At 45.8% G+C, this 15,161-nt stretch overlaps 1 protein-coding gene across 4 annotated transcripts in view; it reads left to right on the plus strand.

The window, feature by feature from the left end:
• The first annotated feature begins 111 nt into the window (after positions 1–111).
• Positions 112–15,161, plus strand: part of AMPH (amphiphysin) — a 153,792-nt gene continuing 138,742 nt past the window's right edge. For all 4 annotated transcript variants that reach the window (XM_058179675.1, XM_058179677.1, XM_058179679.1 and 1 more), the window contains exon 1: positions 112–241. In XM_058179675.1, the coding sequence (XP_058035658.1) occupies positions 173–241 (69 nt within the window). In that variant the 5' untranslated portion in view covers positions 112–172. The remainder of the gene's footprint in view (positions 242–15,161) is intronic.

Genomic DNA, 15,161 nt, shown 5'->3' on the forward strand with positions numbered 1-15,161 from the left:
CTTTAAGTAACCCCCCTTCTTCCCTATGGCCCTCCCCCTTTCTCTCTCGCTCGCGCTCTCTTTCTCTCGCTCTCGCTCGCTCTGCGACTCAGCCTCGTTTCTCTCCTCCCTCTTCTTCTTACAGTTGTGTTCTTGAATTGCCTCCGCGTCAGGATTCCTTGAACCAGCCACCATGGCTGACATGAAAACGGGCATCTTTGCGAAAAATGTCCAAAAGAGGCTGAACAGGGCACAGGAAAAGGTAAGCAAGACGCAGCAACTGCTAGACAAAAAGCTGAATCTGTGCGCTTTGGGATTTCACGGCGTTGGAGAGGAAGCGTAGAAGTGCGAGGGGAAGGGGGGGGGACCTTGCAGCAGATCCTAAATGTGGGGGACAGAGATCAGCACCCCGCGGATTCATCTGAGAAGGGCTGCACAACCAAGCCGAGCCAGAAGACGTGCAGCGCTGCTACAGCGTTGCAAAAGCTGAGCGCTTCCATCGCGCTTTCGGGCAAGGCAGCGGCTGCGGGTACCGGCGTGGATCAACGTCTGGCTTTCAATAGCTGCGCTGCCGCCCTCGCCCGATCCGCTTTCTGTAGACTGGTTTGCACAGAGGGCATTATCTGTATGAATTGGAGCTCTTACAAGATGGGGTGGAAGGCGGTAGGGCGAGCGAGGACCAAGTGTCTGAATTAATCAGAAGGACACGGGCATTTTAAGTGCTGTATCGAATCCCTCCCCGCGGGAAATTAAAAAGAAATATCCAAGGCCGTCTGACCTTTGTTGCCCCATTTGCATCAGTGCCTTGCAGGGCAATTAAAGGTGGCGTTGTTTGTCCTTCCGCAATTTTTTTTAAAAAAAATATCAGAGGAATCGCCGTGCATCATCAAAACCGCGGTCCCTGCTTGTATACAGAACAGCGCTGTTTGGGAAAATGGTTGAATTCGGGCTCAGTGGGCTGGAAGCTGCGGCACAGAAATACCGGCGTGGACTTCATTCCTTACTCGTTTGTGTGCCTGAAGTGCGCCCTGCATTCGAGACCGGAGCATAAATAAATCTTGGTAAAGAGATGGTGGACCGCGGAAAGATGCCTCCCTCCCCAAGGAACTTTTAGTTAATACCTCGTCTATAATTACCGTCATGCTTTCTCCCTCCCTCTTCTGTTGGCAAGCTGCCCTCATCAATGGTGTTATATAATATCTCTTGGCCCACTGAATAATTATCATCTTCATGAAGCCCTTTTAATCTGAGGAAAGATGTAAGGCAGATTTAGATTCAGACTGCCTTATACCTATTCCTCTATCATTAACCCAATAATTATGTATTATTTCCCCCCACAGAACAATCAAACAGTTGCAGGGGTTTTGCTTTTGGGGTTAGCTTGCTCAGAATCAAAAACTGTTTACCAAGAGATAGTGGCTCCAGATTTTTGCAGCTTCTTGGCTAATGAAAGAACCTGTATAATCTGTGAGCTGGCTCCATACAAAACATTGGAGTTTTGATCCTTTTCGTTGAATAATAAGGCCTCTAGAGATGTATGACTTTACTACTTTCTGGATATAGTCTTGCTAAGATCATCTATTTTTTTATTTGGGAAAGACATTGGGCCCCTTAGTCTTATACTTCCCACTTTCCTTTACCAGGGTTCTGGTACTTTGTTAATATTGCAGCTGCTATCAAAGGATCATAAGCCTCTTGGTAACCTGCAGCTTGGAAGGAGGATTGGAAATATAGTTCTCTCTGCATAAAGATTTGGTCTCCCTAAGCCCCATCTTTATGTGCCCATTTCACTAGACTATAAGAGGATTGTGTTTCTTTTAATAACTGCCCAAGCTTAGTGTAAAGTTATTTGATCTCTTGTCTGCATTCATCTGAAGACTAAAGGAGCATTGATCAGAGTGGCCTTCTCCAAATGGCTTCTGTCACTAATCCACAATGGCCATCAAACACCTCCTATTCCAGTGTTTTATCAGAAACTCCTGCCAGGTTTTTATTCAAGATTCAGAGTTCCAGCTGTTTAAAATATGTTAAAAGGAAACAAAATCCACATTACTCAGGTTCCTGTTGAATTGTAGCGGAATCTGGAGGTCAGTTCTAATTCTTAGGAAGGAAGGCCCAATAGAGACAAATAAGAGATGATACAAATGGGGTGGAAGATTCTGGTAGCAACATGAGATGGAAGAATGGATGGCCTTGGGCTTAAATTCAGGGAAATAAACTTTTCATGTCTTGCCATATTTAAAAGCAGTGCTTTTTCTCTTAGTAAGTCAGGATAGTTTCCTGTAGGTCTGAATTAAATTGCTCAGGTATACGGTGACTAAATAACTGCAGAGTTACTTGAAAACATTTTGAAATCTATCAAATATAAATCTTTTTTAAAATGATGCTTGTTTAACAGCTATCAAACCACACAAAATGAGAGTGTTGAAATCCTCTCCCTTCCTCACAGTTGTCTCCAAGAGTGTTAACATTAATCTTCAAATAGGTTGTTAGAATTCTAATATGCGGACTCCACTGTGTAATTCTTTTACATTCTTTTTTTTATTGAAAAAGTTTTACAAGATTTTTTTCCCCATACATTCCCCCCTCCCCCCAACCCTAACCCTTCCCCTCCCTCCTCCCTCCTTCCCCCCTCCCCTCTGCCCCCCTCCCGACTTCCCAGAGCAAATACAGGGTATCGTATCTAACAATCATAAACTAACATGCTAATTAACATAAACTTCCATCCCTCTTCTTGAACCTCAACTCCCCTTTTCCATAAAAAAGAAGGAAAAGGAAAATATTAATACTAATACAATTTCCTTCTATTCATTTAAAAGCTATTTAGTATTTTGTTATTTCAATCTCCATTATATATATCTTTCAAAAATAATATTTCAAATATGGTGATAATTCAATCTTCTCATTTAAGTCCATTATTATTATTATTATTATTATTATTATTATTATTATTATTATTATTATTATTATTATTATTATTATTATTATTATTTAATTTTTATACCGCCCTTCTCCCAAAGGACTCAGGGCGGTTCACAGCCAGATAAAATCAACAATGAATAGGTACAATACAAGTAAAAACACTAATAAAAAACTTATTAAATTTGGCCCCAAAATTAAAATACATAAAACCATAAAACCCATTTAAAATTCCAAATAAAACTAATTCTATGCCAGTCCTGCACGGAAGAATAAATACGTCTTCAGCTCACGGTGGAAGGTCCGGAGATCAGGAAGTTGACGAAGTCCTGGGGGAAGCTCGTTCCAGAGGGTAGGGGCCCCCACAGAGAAGGCCCTCCCCGTGGGGGCCGCCAGCCGACATTGTTTGGCTGACGGACCCTGAGGAGGCCCTCCCTATGGGAGCGCACGGGTCGGTGGAGGCAAACGGTTGCAGAAGGCGATCCCGTAGATTTCCCCGGTCCTAAACCATGGAGCGCTTTAAAGGTGGTAACAAACACCTTGAAGCGCACCCGGAAGACCACAGGCAGCCAGTGCAGCTTGTGCAGGAGAGGTGTTATTTGGGAGCCATGAGTGGCTCCCTCTATCACCCGCGCAACCGCATTCTGGACCAACTGAAGCCTCCAGGTGCTCTTCAAGGGGAGCCCTATGTAGAGAGCATTGCAGTAGTCCAGGCGAGAAGTGACGAGAGCATGAGTGACTGTGCATAGGGAATCCCGGTCTAGAAAGGGGTGCAACTGTCAAATCAGGCATACCTGATAGAAAGCTCTCCTGGAGACGGTTGTCAGATGTTCTTCAAAGGACAACCGCCCATCCAGGAGAACGCCCAAGTTGTGCACCCTCTCCACCGGGGCCAGTGACTCGCCCCCAACAGTCAGCCGCGGCTGCAGCTGGCTGTACCGGGATGCCGGCATCCACAATCACTCCATCTTGGAGGGGTTGAGCTTGAGTCTGTTTCTCCCCATCCAGATCTGCACGGCCTCCAGACACCGGGACAGCACTTCGACAGCTTCTTTGGGCTGGCCTGGGGTGGAAATGTACAGCTGAGTGTCATCAGCGTACAGTTGGTAACTCACCCCATTAAATTTAAAGTCCAATCTTCTGTAATAAACAATATTTATTTATTTTATTTATTTATTAATTAATTAAACTTTTATACCGCCCTTCTCCCGAAGGACTCAGGGCGGTGTACAGCCAAGATAAAAAGCAATAAATATACAAAGTTAAAAATCAATTTAAAATACTTATTCAATGGTGGCCGAATTAAAACCGTCAAATTGATGAACCTAAAATACCCCATATAAAATTACAGAAGATTTAAAAATTTAAAATTAAAATTTAGAAATTTAAAAAGTCTAAAAAATCAGTCCAGTCCCGCTTGAATGAATAAGTGAGTTTTTAATTCCCGACGAAAGGTCCGAAGGTCAGATATTTGGCGCAAACCGGGGGGAAGGTCGTTCCAGAGAGTAGGTGCTCCAACAGAGAAGGCCCTTCCCCTGGGGGCCGCCAGCCGGCATTGCTTGGCGAACGGCACCCTGAGGAGACCCTCTCTGTGGGAGCGTACGGGTCGATGGGAGGCATAGGGTAACAGCAGGCGGTCCCATAAGTACCCGGGCCCTAAGCCATGGAGCGCTTTAAAGGTGGTAACCAAAACCTTAAAGCGCACCCGAAAGACCACAGGTAGCCAGTGCAGACTGCGCAGGAGTGGTGTTACCCGGGAGCAACGTGGTGCTCCCTCAATCACCCGCGCAGCTGCATTCTGGACTAGCTGAAGTCTCCGAGTGCACTTCAGGGGTAGCCCCATGTAGAGAGCATTGCAATAATCCAGGCGAGAAGTGACAGCATGAGTGACCGTGCATAAGGCACCCCGGTCCAGAAAGGGGCGCAACTGGCGAACCAGGCGGACCTGGTAAAAAGCTCTCCTGGAGACGGCCGCCACATGGTCTTCAAATGACAGCCGTCCATCCAGGAGAACGCCCAAGTTGCGCACCCCTTCCGTCGGGGCCAATGACTGCCCCAACAGTCAGCCGCGGCTGCAGCTGGCTGTATCGGGTTGCCGGCATCCACAATCACTCCATCTTGGAGGGGTTGAGCTTGAGCCTGTTTCTCCCCATCCAGATCTGCACGGCCTCCAGACACCGGGACAGCACTTCGACAGCTTCTTTGGGCTGGCCTGGGGTGGAAATGTACAGCTGAGTGTCATCAGCGTACAGTTGGTAACTCACCCCATTAAATTTAAAGTCCAATCTTCTGTAATAAACAATATTTATTTATTTTATTTATTTATTAATTAATTAAACTTTTATACCGCCCTTCTCCCGAAGGACTCAGGGCGGTGTACAGCCAAGATAAAAAGCAATAAATATACAAAGTTAAAAATCAATTTAAAATACTTATTCAATGGTGGCCGAATTAAAACCGTCAAATTGATGAACCTAAAATACCCCATATAAAATTACAGAAGATTTAAAAATTTAAAATTAAAATTTAGAAATTTAAAAAGTCTAAAAAATCAGTCCAGTCCCGCTTGAATGAATAAGTGAGTTTTTAATTCCCGGCGAAAGGTCCGAAGGTCAGATATTTGGCGCAAACCGGGGGGAAGGTCGTTCCAGAGAGTAGGTGCTCCAACAGAGAAGGCCCTTCCCCTGGGGGCCGCCAGCCGGCATTGCTTGGCGGACGGCACCCTGAGGAGACCCTCTCTGTGAGAGCGTACGGGTCGATGGGAGGCATGAGGTAACAGCAGGCGGTCCCGTAAGTACCCGGGCCCTAAGCCATGGAGCGCTTTGAAGGTGGTAACCAGAACCTTGAAGCGCACCCGAAAGACCACAGGTAGCCAGTGCAGACTGCGCAGGAGTGGTGTTACCCGGGAGCAACGTGGTGCTCCCTCAATCACCCGCGCAGCTGCATTCTGGACTAGCTGAAGTCTCCGAGTGCACTTCAGGGGTAGCCCCATGTAGAGAGCATTGCAATAATCCAGGCGAGAAGTGACGAGAGCATGAGTGACCGTGCATAAGGCATCCCGGTCCAGAAAGGGGCGCAACTGGCGAACCAGGCGGACCTGGTAAAAAGCTCTCCTGGAGACGGCCGCCACATGGTCTTCAAATGACAGCCGTCCATCCAGGAGAACGCCCAAGTTGCGCACCCCTTCCGTCGGGGCCAATGACTCGCCCCCAACAGTCAGCTGCGGTTGCAGCTGACTGTACCGAGATGCCGGCATCCACAGCCACTCCGTCTTGGATGGATTGAGTCTGAGTCTGTTTCTCCCCATCCAGACCCGTACGGCCTCCAGACAACGGGACAGCACTTCGACAGCTTCGCTGGGGTGGCCTGGGGTGGAAAAGTACAGCTGAGTATCATCAGCATACAGATGATAGCTCACCCCAAAGCCACTGATGACCTCACCCAACGGCTTCATATAGATGTTGAACAGGAGAGGCGAGAGAATCGACCCCTGCGGCACCCCACAAGTGAGGTGCCTCGCGGTCGATCTCTGCTCTCCTGTCAACACCGTCTGCGACCAGTCAGAGAGGTAGGAGGAGAACCACCGATAAACGGTGCCTCCCACTCCCAACCCCTCCAACCGGCGCAGCAAGATACCATGGTCGATGGTATCAAAAGCCGATGAGAGATCTAACAGGACCAAGGCAGAGGAGCAACCCCTGTCCCTGTCCTCAGAGGTCATCCCCCAACGCGAGCAACGCTGTCCCCGTGCTATGCCTGGGCCGGAAGCCGGACTGGACGGGGTCTAGATAGACAGCTTCCTCCAGGTACTGAGGAAACTGCCACGCCACCACACTCTCTACAACCTTCGCGATAAAGCGAAGGTTGGAGACTGGACGATAATTACCCAAAATAGCTGGGTCCAGGGAAGGCTTCTTGAGGAGGGGTCTCACCACCGCCTCTTTCAAGGCGGCGGGGAAGATCCCCTCCATCAAAGAAGCATTTATAATCCCCTGGAGCCAGCCTCGTGTCACCTCCTGAGTGGCCAGCACCAGCCAGGAGGGGCACGGGTCCAGTAAACATGTAGTGGCATGCAGCCTCCCCAGCAGCCTGTCCACGTCCTCGGGAGTCACAGAATCGAACTCATCCCAAACGGTATCAACAAGACGCGCCTCAGTCATCTCATCCGGATCATCGCAATCTTGGTCCAAGCTATCCTGGAGCTGAGCGATTTTATCGTATAGACAACCATTAAACTCCTCGGCACGTCCCTGTAAGGGGTCATCCCGCTCCCCCTGGTGAAGGAGGGAACGGGTCACCCGAAACAGGGCGGCTTGGTGGTTATCTGCCGACGCAATGAGGGAGGAAGCGTAGGAGCGCCTCGCCACCCTCAGTGCCACTAGGTAGGTCTTTGAAAAAGACCTAACTAGTGTCCAATCAGCTTCGGAACGGCTGGACCTCCACACACTCTCTAGGCGTCTTCTCCGGCGTTTCATCTCTCTCAGCTCCTCAGAGAACCAAGGAGCTAATTGAGATCTGTGCCGGGTCAGAGGCCGCAAAGGCACGACACGGTCCAAAGCCCCAGCCGCGGCCTGTTCCCAGGCCGCAACTAGTTCTTCAGTCGTGCCGTGGGCAAGATCCTCAGGAAACGGCCCAAGCTCCGTCTGGAACCTCTCAGGGTCCATCAGGCGCCTGGGACGGAACCAACGTATTGGTTCTGTCTCCCTGCGGTGGTGAGTAGCGGTCTGAAAGTCTAGGCGGAGGAGAAAATGATCTGACCATGACACCGGTAACGTCACTAAATCTCTTACTACCAGATCATTAAACCACTGTCCAGAGATATAAATCAGGTCCAGCGCGGATCCCCCCGTGTGGGTGGGGCCATCAATTATTTGAACCAGGTCCAAGGCCGTCATGGAAGCCTGGAACTCCTGAACCACTGTCGACGACAAGCCGGCCGATGCCAAGTTGAAGTCACCCATGACCAAGAGTCTGGGGATCTCCACCGCCACCCTGGCTAGCACCTCCAGCAGCTCAGGCAGGGCTGTAGTCACGTAGCAAGGAGCCAGGTACGCGATCAACAGACCCATCTGATTCTTATGGCCCCACTTCACAAGAAGGGATTCACAGCCGGCTATCTGAGGAACAGTGGTCTCTCTCGGCTCCAGACCCTCTTTCATAACAACCGCCACCCCTCCACCCCTACCCTGGGCCCTCGGTTGATGGAATGCTCGGAAACCTGGAGGGCACAGTTCAACTAGGGGCACACCCCCTTCTGCGCCCAACCAGGTCTCCATAATGCCCATAAAGATTCCCCCTGAATAAGGTCACAAATCAGGGGGGCTTTATTAGCCACGGACCGGGCATTACATAACATCAACCGGAGGCCCGGGCTCTGAGGATCCTGACCTACCGGGGAACGGGAAAAGACTGGGGGGCCGGAGCACGTGATTGCTTTTAAACAGCGAGCACGAGCTCCCAGAAAGCAATACGGCCCCTTGCTTCCGCCATATCTGCCCCTCCCACTTACCGTACAGATGGAGCCAACTTCCACCTCTGGAACGTACCCCTCACCCCCCTCCCTCGGACCTAATGGATAAACGCCGGGAACAATTTCCGGGACTAGACCTGCCCTCCCTGACGGGTTCTTCCCCCCACCCGACACTACCCTCCCCCCCCTCCAACCCAAACCCGTCAGTTCCGCCTCCCTTAAAATTCCATTAAAATTCCCTTAAAAGCCGATTAAAATAATTAATTAAAATCCCTGAGTCTCCTATTTTGGCATGCCATCTCTCGGGGTTCCAAAACCGTCCTCAAGATGGGCCCTCGATAATGTGGGGGCCAGACCATGAGAGAGGGAATCTCGCAGGGCAAGAAGGTCAGCCGCTGTAAATGTCCGCATGATAAGAGTCCGCAAACAGACCCATCTGATTCTTATGGCCCCACTTCACAAGAAGGGATTCACAGCCGGTTATCTGAGGAACAGTGGTCTCCCTCGGCTCCAGACCCTCTTTCATAACAACCCTCCACCCCTACCCCGGGCCCTCGGTTGATGGAGTGCTCGGGAACCTGGAGGCACAGTTCAACTAGGGGCACACCCCCTTCTGCGCCCAACCAGGTCTCCGTAATGCCCATAAAGTCCGTGGATTCCCCCTGAATAAGGTCACAAATCAGGGGGGCTTTATTAACCACGGACCAGGCATTACATAACATCAACCGGAGGCCCGGGCTCTGAGGATCCTGACCTACCGGGGAACGGGAAAAGACTGGGGGGCCGGAGCACGTGATCGCTTTTAAACAGCGAGCACGAGCTCCCAGAAAGCGATACGGCCCCTTGCTTCCGCCATATCTGCCCCTCCCACTTACCATACAGATGGAGCCAACTTCCACCTCTGGAACGTACCCCTCACCCCCCTCCCTCGGACCTAATGGATAAACGCCGGGAACAATTTCCGGGACTAGACCTGCCCTCCCCGACGGGTTCTTCCCCCCACCCGACACTACCCTCCCCCCCTCCAACCCAAACCCGTCAGTTCCCGCCCTCCCCTTAAAATTCCCATTAAAATTCCCCTTAAAAAGCCGATTAAAATAATTAATTAAAAATCCCCTGAGTCTCCTATTTTTGGCATGCCATCTCTCGGGGTTCCAAAACCCGTCCTCAAGATGGGCCCTCGATAATGTGGGGGGCCAGACCCGCGAGAGAGGGGAATCTCGCAGGGCAAGAAGGTCAGCCGCTGTAAATGTCCGCATGATAAGAGTCCGGCAAACAGACCCATCCTGGACCTGTCAAGATGAAAACTGACGCACCAGTAATTCCAAGTGAAAGACAGACGGGATATAGGTCTTAGGCGGTAGATAAACAAAACCGCCATGATTCAGTCAGAGCTCCAACCCCTCATCTCCAATCCCGAGGGGTGGTCTATGGACGAGGGGGGGGGGAGAAGGATGTAGTCCTACAATAGTCAAGCTAGGATTGTCCAGGACCATCCTCAATTCCCCCAACTGGGGACCAAAGGTCTTCAGAAGATCCCCTTGCAGCCAGCCCATGGGCATCCTCCAAGATGGTAAAAAGGTGCCCACATGGCCCGTGATCGTCCTTCAAGTTGACAAAGAGGCCGAAGCACGCGCCTAATGGGCCAAGCTGCTCCACCGACGAGGCATCTCTCTCCCAAAGTCCGGCGGGGGGGGCAAAGGACTCAAAAAAAGGTATTGGATGAGAGGGTGTTGGGGTCATATCTTTCCTACTAATCGGGTGATGGCATGGACGTCAAGACGCAAAAAAAAGGAATACTAAGGTATTCCTCAGTATACCTTATAATCCATCATATTATATCTCCATCATATCCCATCTTTCAATGTTGTAATATCAAAAATTATTCCTCAGTATACCTTATAATCCATCATATTATATCTCCATCATACTTAATAATAAACATAATCTTTCCTTATATGAATTTAACATTTACCTCATATTCTTCCCCATATTCCCCATACCATAACTTTCTAAACAATTTACACCCCATTTATCATACATTCCATGACCTTTCTACTTTTTCTATTCAGAAATATCGCTTATAATTTACCCTATCCCATGAAAGGAAAGTCTTTTCATTTGAAAATATTACTTCTTTAAGGTAAAGGTAAAGGTTCCCTTCACACATATGTGCTAGTCGTTGCCGACTCTAGGGGGCGGTGCTCATCTCCGTTTCAAAGCTGAAGAGCCAGCGCTGTCCGAAGACGTCTCCAGGGTCATGTGGCCGGCATGACTCAACGCCAAAGGCGCACGGAACGCTGTTACCTTCCCACCAAAGGTGGTCCCTATTTTTTCTACTTGCATTTTTATGTGCTTTCAAAACTGCTAGGTTGGCAGAAGCTGGGATAAGTAACGGGAGCTCACCCCATTACATGGCAGCACTAGGGATTCAAACCACTGAGCTGCCGACCTTTTGATCGACAAGCTCAATGCCCTAGCCCCTGAGCCACCGCGTCCCTGTATTTCTTCTTTACTCCTTGCTATTTACGTTCAGTAGTTACAATCATATTTTGATCCTTCCCTACGGCTTTCTGTGTTTCTTCTCCCAAATTTACAGCCCCAATTTTAGATTGTATTTGCTTTGCTTCCTTTTCCCCTTTTTTAACCATTCCCACCTCTCCTTTCATCTTAACTTCTAACAATGGCAAACTTCCAATCTTCAATACTTTAGTATAAAAATCTCTTGCTTCAAAAACTATATTAAGACAATATCTCCCTCCCTTATAGTTTACTGTTAATCCAGCTGGTACATTCCATCTATACTGTATCTGGAGATTTCTAAACTGATCCACCAAAAAAGCATATTCTTTTCTATTTCTTAACATTTTAGGAGGAATTTCTTTCAGTACCAATACCTCTTGTCCCAATATTTGAATTTTATTTTTATAAGAAACTTGTGAAATTTCATTCCTAATCTTCCTAGATGTAAAATAAATTACTACATCTCTTGGCAAATGTTTCTGCTTTGCAACCCATGAAAAACATGGTAATTTTTTTCAATTTGGATTTCAAAGTCCTCTGGTTTCTGTCCGATCAGCTGTACAAAAGCCTCTGCAAAAATCTTTTTCAAGTCCTCTCATTTAGTTTCTTTCAAACCTCTTAATCTCAATGCAAATTCCATAACTCTGTATTGCAATAGAACCCGCTCTTCTTCTGCTCTCTCTGCCTTAATCTGGAGCTCCTCTATTTTTATTTTTTAAGTCCAAATTAACTTGATTAATTTCTTCAACTCTATCATCCAACTGCTTTATATTCTCTGCCTTGATCTGAAACTCCTCTATTTTGCTTTTTAAATTCAAATTAACTTGATCCATCTCTTCCACTTTTTCACCCAATTGTTTTGTGTATTCAACTAAAGTCTTAAATGCTGCCAGCACTTCTTCTCTTATCTCTTCATCCTCAGCTGCAACAAAGTCTTTAATTTTCAATATTTTCTCCTCAATTTCCTTAATTTTTTTATCCCAAACAGAAATTTGAGCCTTCAGGAATTCCTTCAGCTCCTCTTGTAATTCATATAGTTGAACTAACGGCGGTCCAACTTCCTTGAAAACAGCAGGCTGTATTTGTACAGAAGCCATCTTACTTTAATTTTATAATTTGAAACAAAGTCAAAGTCTTTCCATAAACACAGGATTTAAGATAAATTAGGTCAGTTGTATAATCCTTCCAGCTTTCACTTTATAGTTTCTTCATATAAACGTATAATCCAGCAAGTTTAAGCAAAGTTATAAACGGTAACAATGTTAATAAGCTCCTCTTTCACACCCTTTATACTCAGACGCCATTTCCTTTCTACTCAAACAAAATCCATACAGGGGATTGATGTCTGATACTTACATCTACCTTGCCTCCTGACATTGCTCTGTCCGGTTAAGTCAAAAATCCATTTAAACTCATTATTGATCGCAGATGTGGATGCGGCGTTTTGCTCTGCCAAAAAAAAGACAGAGGCGTCCTGGATCCGGAGCTCTTCAGGCTACCAAGGGAGCTTCAAGCCTCCAGGATCATTCCTGGAGCTTTGGGGGGAGTTCTACCTCCACCTGATCACTCACCTTTCCCTCTTCACCCGAGGGAAAGGTTTCCAAGCCTCTAGACAGCTGATTTTCGCTGTCTTAGCGGCTCTATGTGATCCAGGGCTGACGTCCTCAACAACGAGCGGAGCCACAGGAAGTCCCACAATGTAATTCTTTTTAACTCCAAACTCTTAAATAGTAATATATAGTTAATGTTGATTATTTCATATTGAATCCGCAATTTGATTTAGATACAGATGCTCCATAAACAAATAAAATCAAGCCACCATCCACATATTTCTAGACTGGCCATGGCCTATGTGTAAAGTAAAGGTTACTTTACACATAGGCCACCACATTCATTTATTGACTTCTTTAGAGAAAGCTGGAGGGCTGCTGCCAGTAAATAAATAAACAAATATAAACATTCCTGCATTCAATTCAAATAATAGTTGGTTGGATCCAAGATCTATGGAAATCAATGAGAAATTAGTATGACATTGTTTTCACTGATCTATTAATAGCAAACTTAAGTCAGAATGCAACTTATTTGCTGGTTTCATAGACCAGGCTAAGCTAATTATGATTTGTTGACTGAACTGTAACAATCTAGTTCCCACATAATGCTAATTGTGATATTCTAGCATTAAAATCAAACAAACAACATTATGGCTGTGTGTACAGGTGGGCATGCGTACATACGTTGTTATGAGTAAGATATCCAGAAATTAAGTCATTGATAGAGCTTGTTTAGGATTTGTTTTGTAGCTTTTTTTTTAGTTGAGTAGTTGAATTTCCAACTTGTTTCTTCATTTTCTATTTGGTTATTTTTTGTTCTGTTTTGCTATATTGTGAGTTGCCCAGAGTACTTTGAGAATCTGGCAATGCCTAAATTGAAAAAAAAAAGAGATGAGTGGCTTAATATGGGATGGGATGGGATGGGACAGGACCTTGTAAGTCTTCGATTCCAACCCCCCTGCTTAAGCAGGAGAATCTATACCGTTTCAGACAAGTGTCTGTTTAGTCTCTTCTTAAAAACCTCCAAAGATGAAGTGCCCACAAATGAGTTAGACAGGTTTATTTTGGGAAAGAGGGATCAAGAGAAGAAATTATTGCAATCTTCAAAGATCTGTAAAACTATTATGGAGAAAGTGGAATAGGTTGTTCTCCATTTCACCAAAAAACAGGTGATCATTGATTGAAACCAGATTTTGGTTAAATGTTTCGCTCATTCCTAATAGCAAACATTGTTTGAGATAGAAACAGCCTGCCTGAGAAGATGATGTGCTCTTCTTGAGATCTTTAAGCATTCAACTTAATGAGATGCTGAAGCTGCACCCAGTGTCCACATACTACATTGGCTGAGAGTTAAGCCAGATAAACAGCACAATCAGTTCCAAATCAATGATGTATTTAAGTTTATACAGTAGAGTTTAATGTTTTAAGGTGGTTTACATCATAAAAAACCAATCAGATCCAAACAAAGTATTAACATTTCCCACCCCCCCTTATTTAAAAAAGACCAGTAAACTCTTTGAAGGGGAGAAAGCCAGAGCACTAGAAAATAAGATCAAATGCAGAAGAAATCACCCTGCCTCCCCTTCAGCTGGAAATTATTCTTTTACAAAGCCATGTGAAGATATTGGAAAACATTATTTTTACTAGCACTTTTCTTTACAACGTTAAAAGGCCATCCACCCTTTTATATCAGGAATCCAGTATTTCTAAGTTAAAGGCTTTCCTTTCAAAAGCATCAAATGCCAAGTCTAGAAGACCCTGCCAACACTTCTTTTCCTATACTTGTAAACAGACATAAGGTGTCATTCTGCCTGTTTTTAATGTTCATTCATGAGTGGCATAGCTCATATAGCCTGAAATGATACCATCCACATCATCAACATCAGAGTTAGGGTATGCAGACGTACAAACAATCTTAGAAAAAGATTTTTTTTCAAAAAAAAAATGTGGTCATGATGTGTTGATGACAGACCTGCTTTCCAAAACAACTGGTTGGGAAAAGGAATGGAATAGAATATCCTTAAACAGGATGGGATTGCTTCACTGGACAACAATAAGAGCATTTCCATGCTGCAACCTTGAATGGTTATATAGTTTTATAATATGCATTATAGTTTGTTGTTATTATTTCCAGCTGTTTCATCTGGCAGGTAAGAAGGGAACAATGGTATTTATATACTCCCTTATCTTGTATTTGTGAGTCTGTGCCTTTGAGGCAGGGTGGATTACTGACAATGACATAGAATAGTGCCTGCTCTTTTCTTGTCAAGATTTCAGAAGTGGTTGCCATTGCCACCACCTTCTTAGGGCTGAGAGACAATGACTAGCCCAAGGTAACCCAGCTGTTATACTTAAGACAGGTCTAGAACTCATAGTCTCCTAGCTTTTAGCCTGATGCCTTAACTAGAACCCAAACTAATTAAAGTCATTCTTTGTATCTTTACACAAAAGGAAAAATAGTCCAATCTATTAAAAAACAGATTAGGAATACAAATCAAGAGAGGCAAGAAAAGATAACACCTATACTTCAGATGAGTTCAAATTTCCATGACCAGATGGATTATATTCTAGGGTTCTGAAGGAGCTGGCAGATGTGATCTCAGAACCATTGAACCATATTTTTCAAAGATGCTGGAGTACTGGGGAACTACTAGAGGACTGGAAAACACTGATGTGGTTCAGATCTTCAAAAAGTGGTGAGGGAAAAATGAGTCCAGGAA

Source organism: Ahaetulla prasina, chromosome 4, assembly GCF_028640845.1.
Source record: "Ahaetulla prasina isolate Xishuangbanna chromosome 4, ASM2864084v1, whole genome shotgun sequence".
Classification (NCBI taxonomy): Eukaryota; Metazoa; Chordata; class Lepidosauria; order Squamata; family Colubridae; genus Ahaetulla; species Ahaetulla prasina.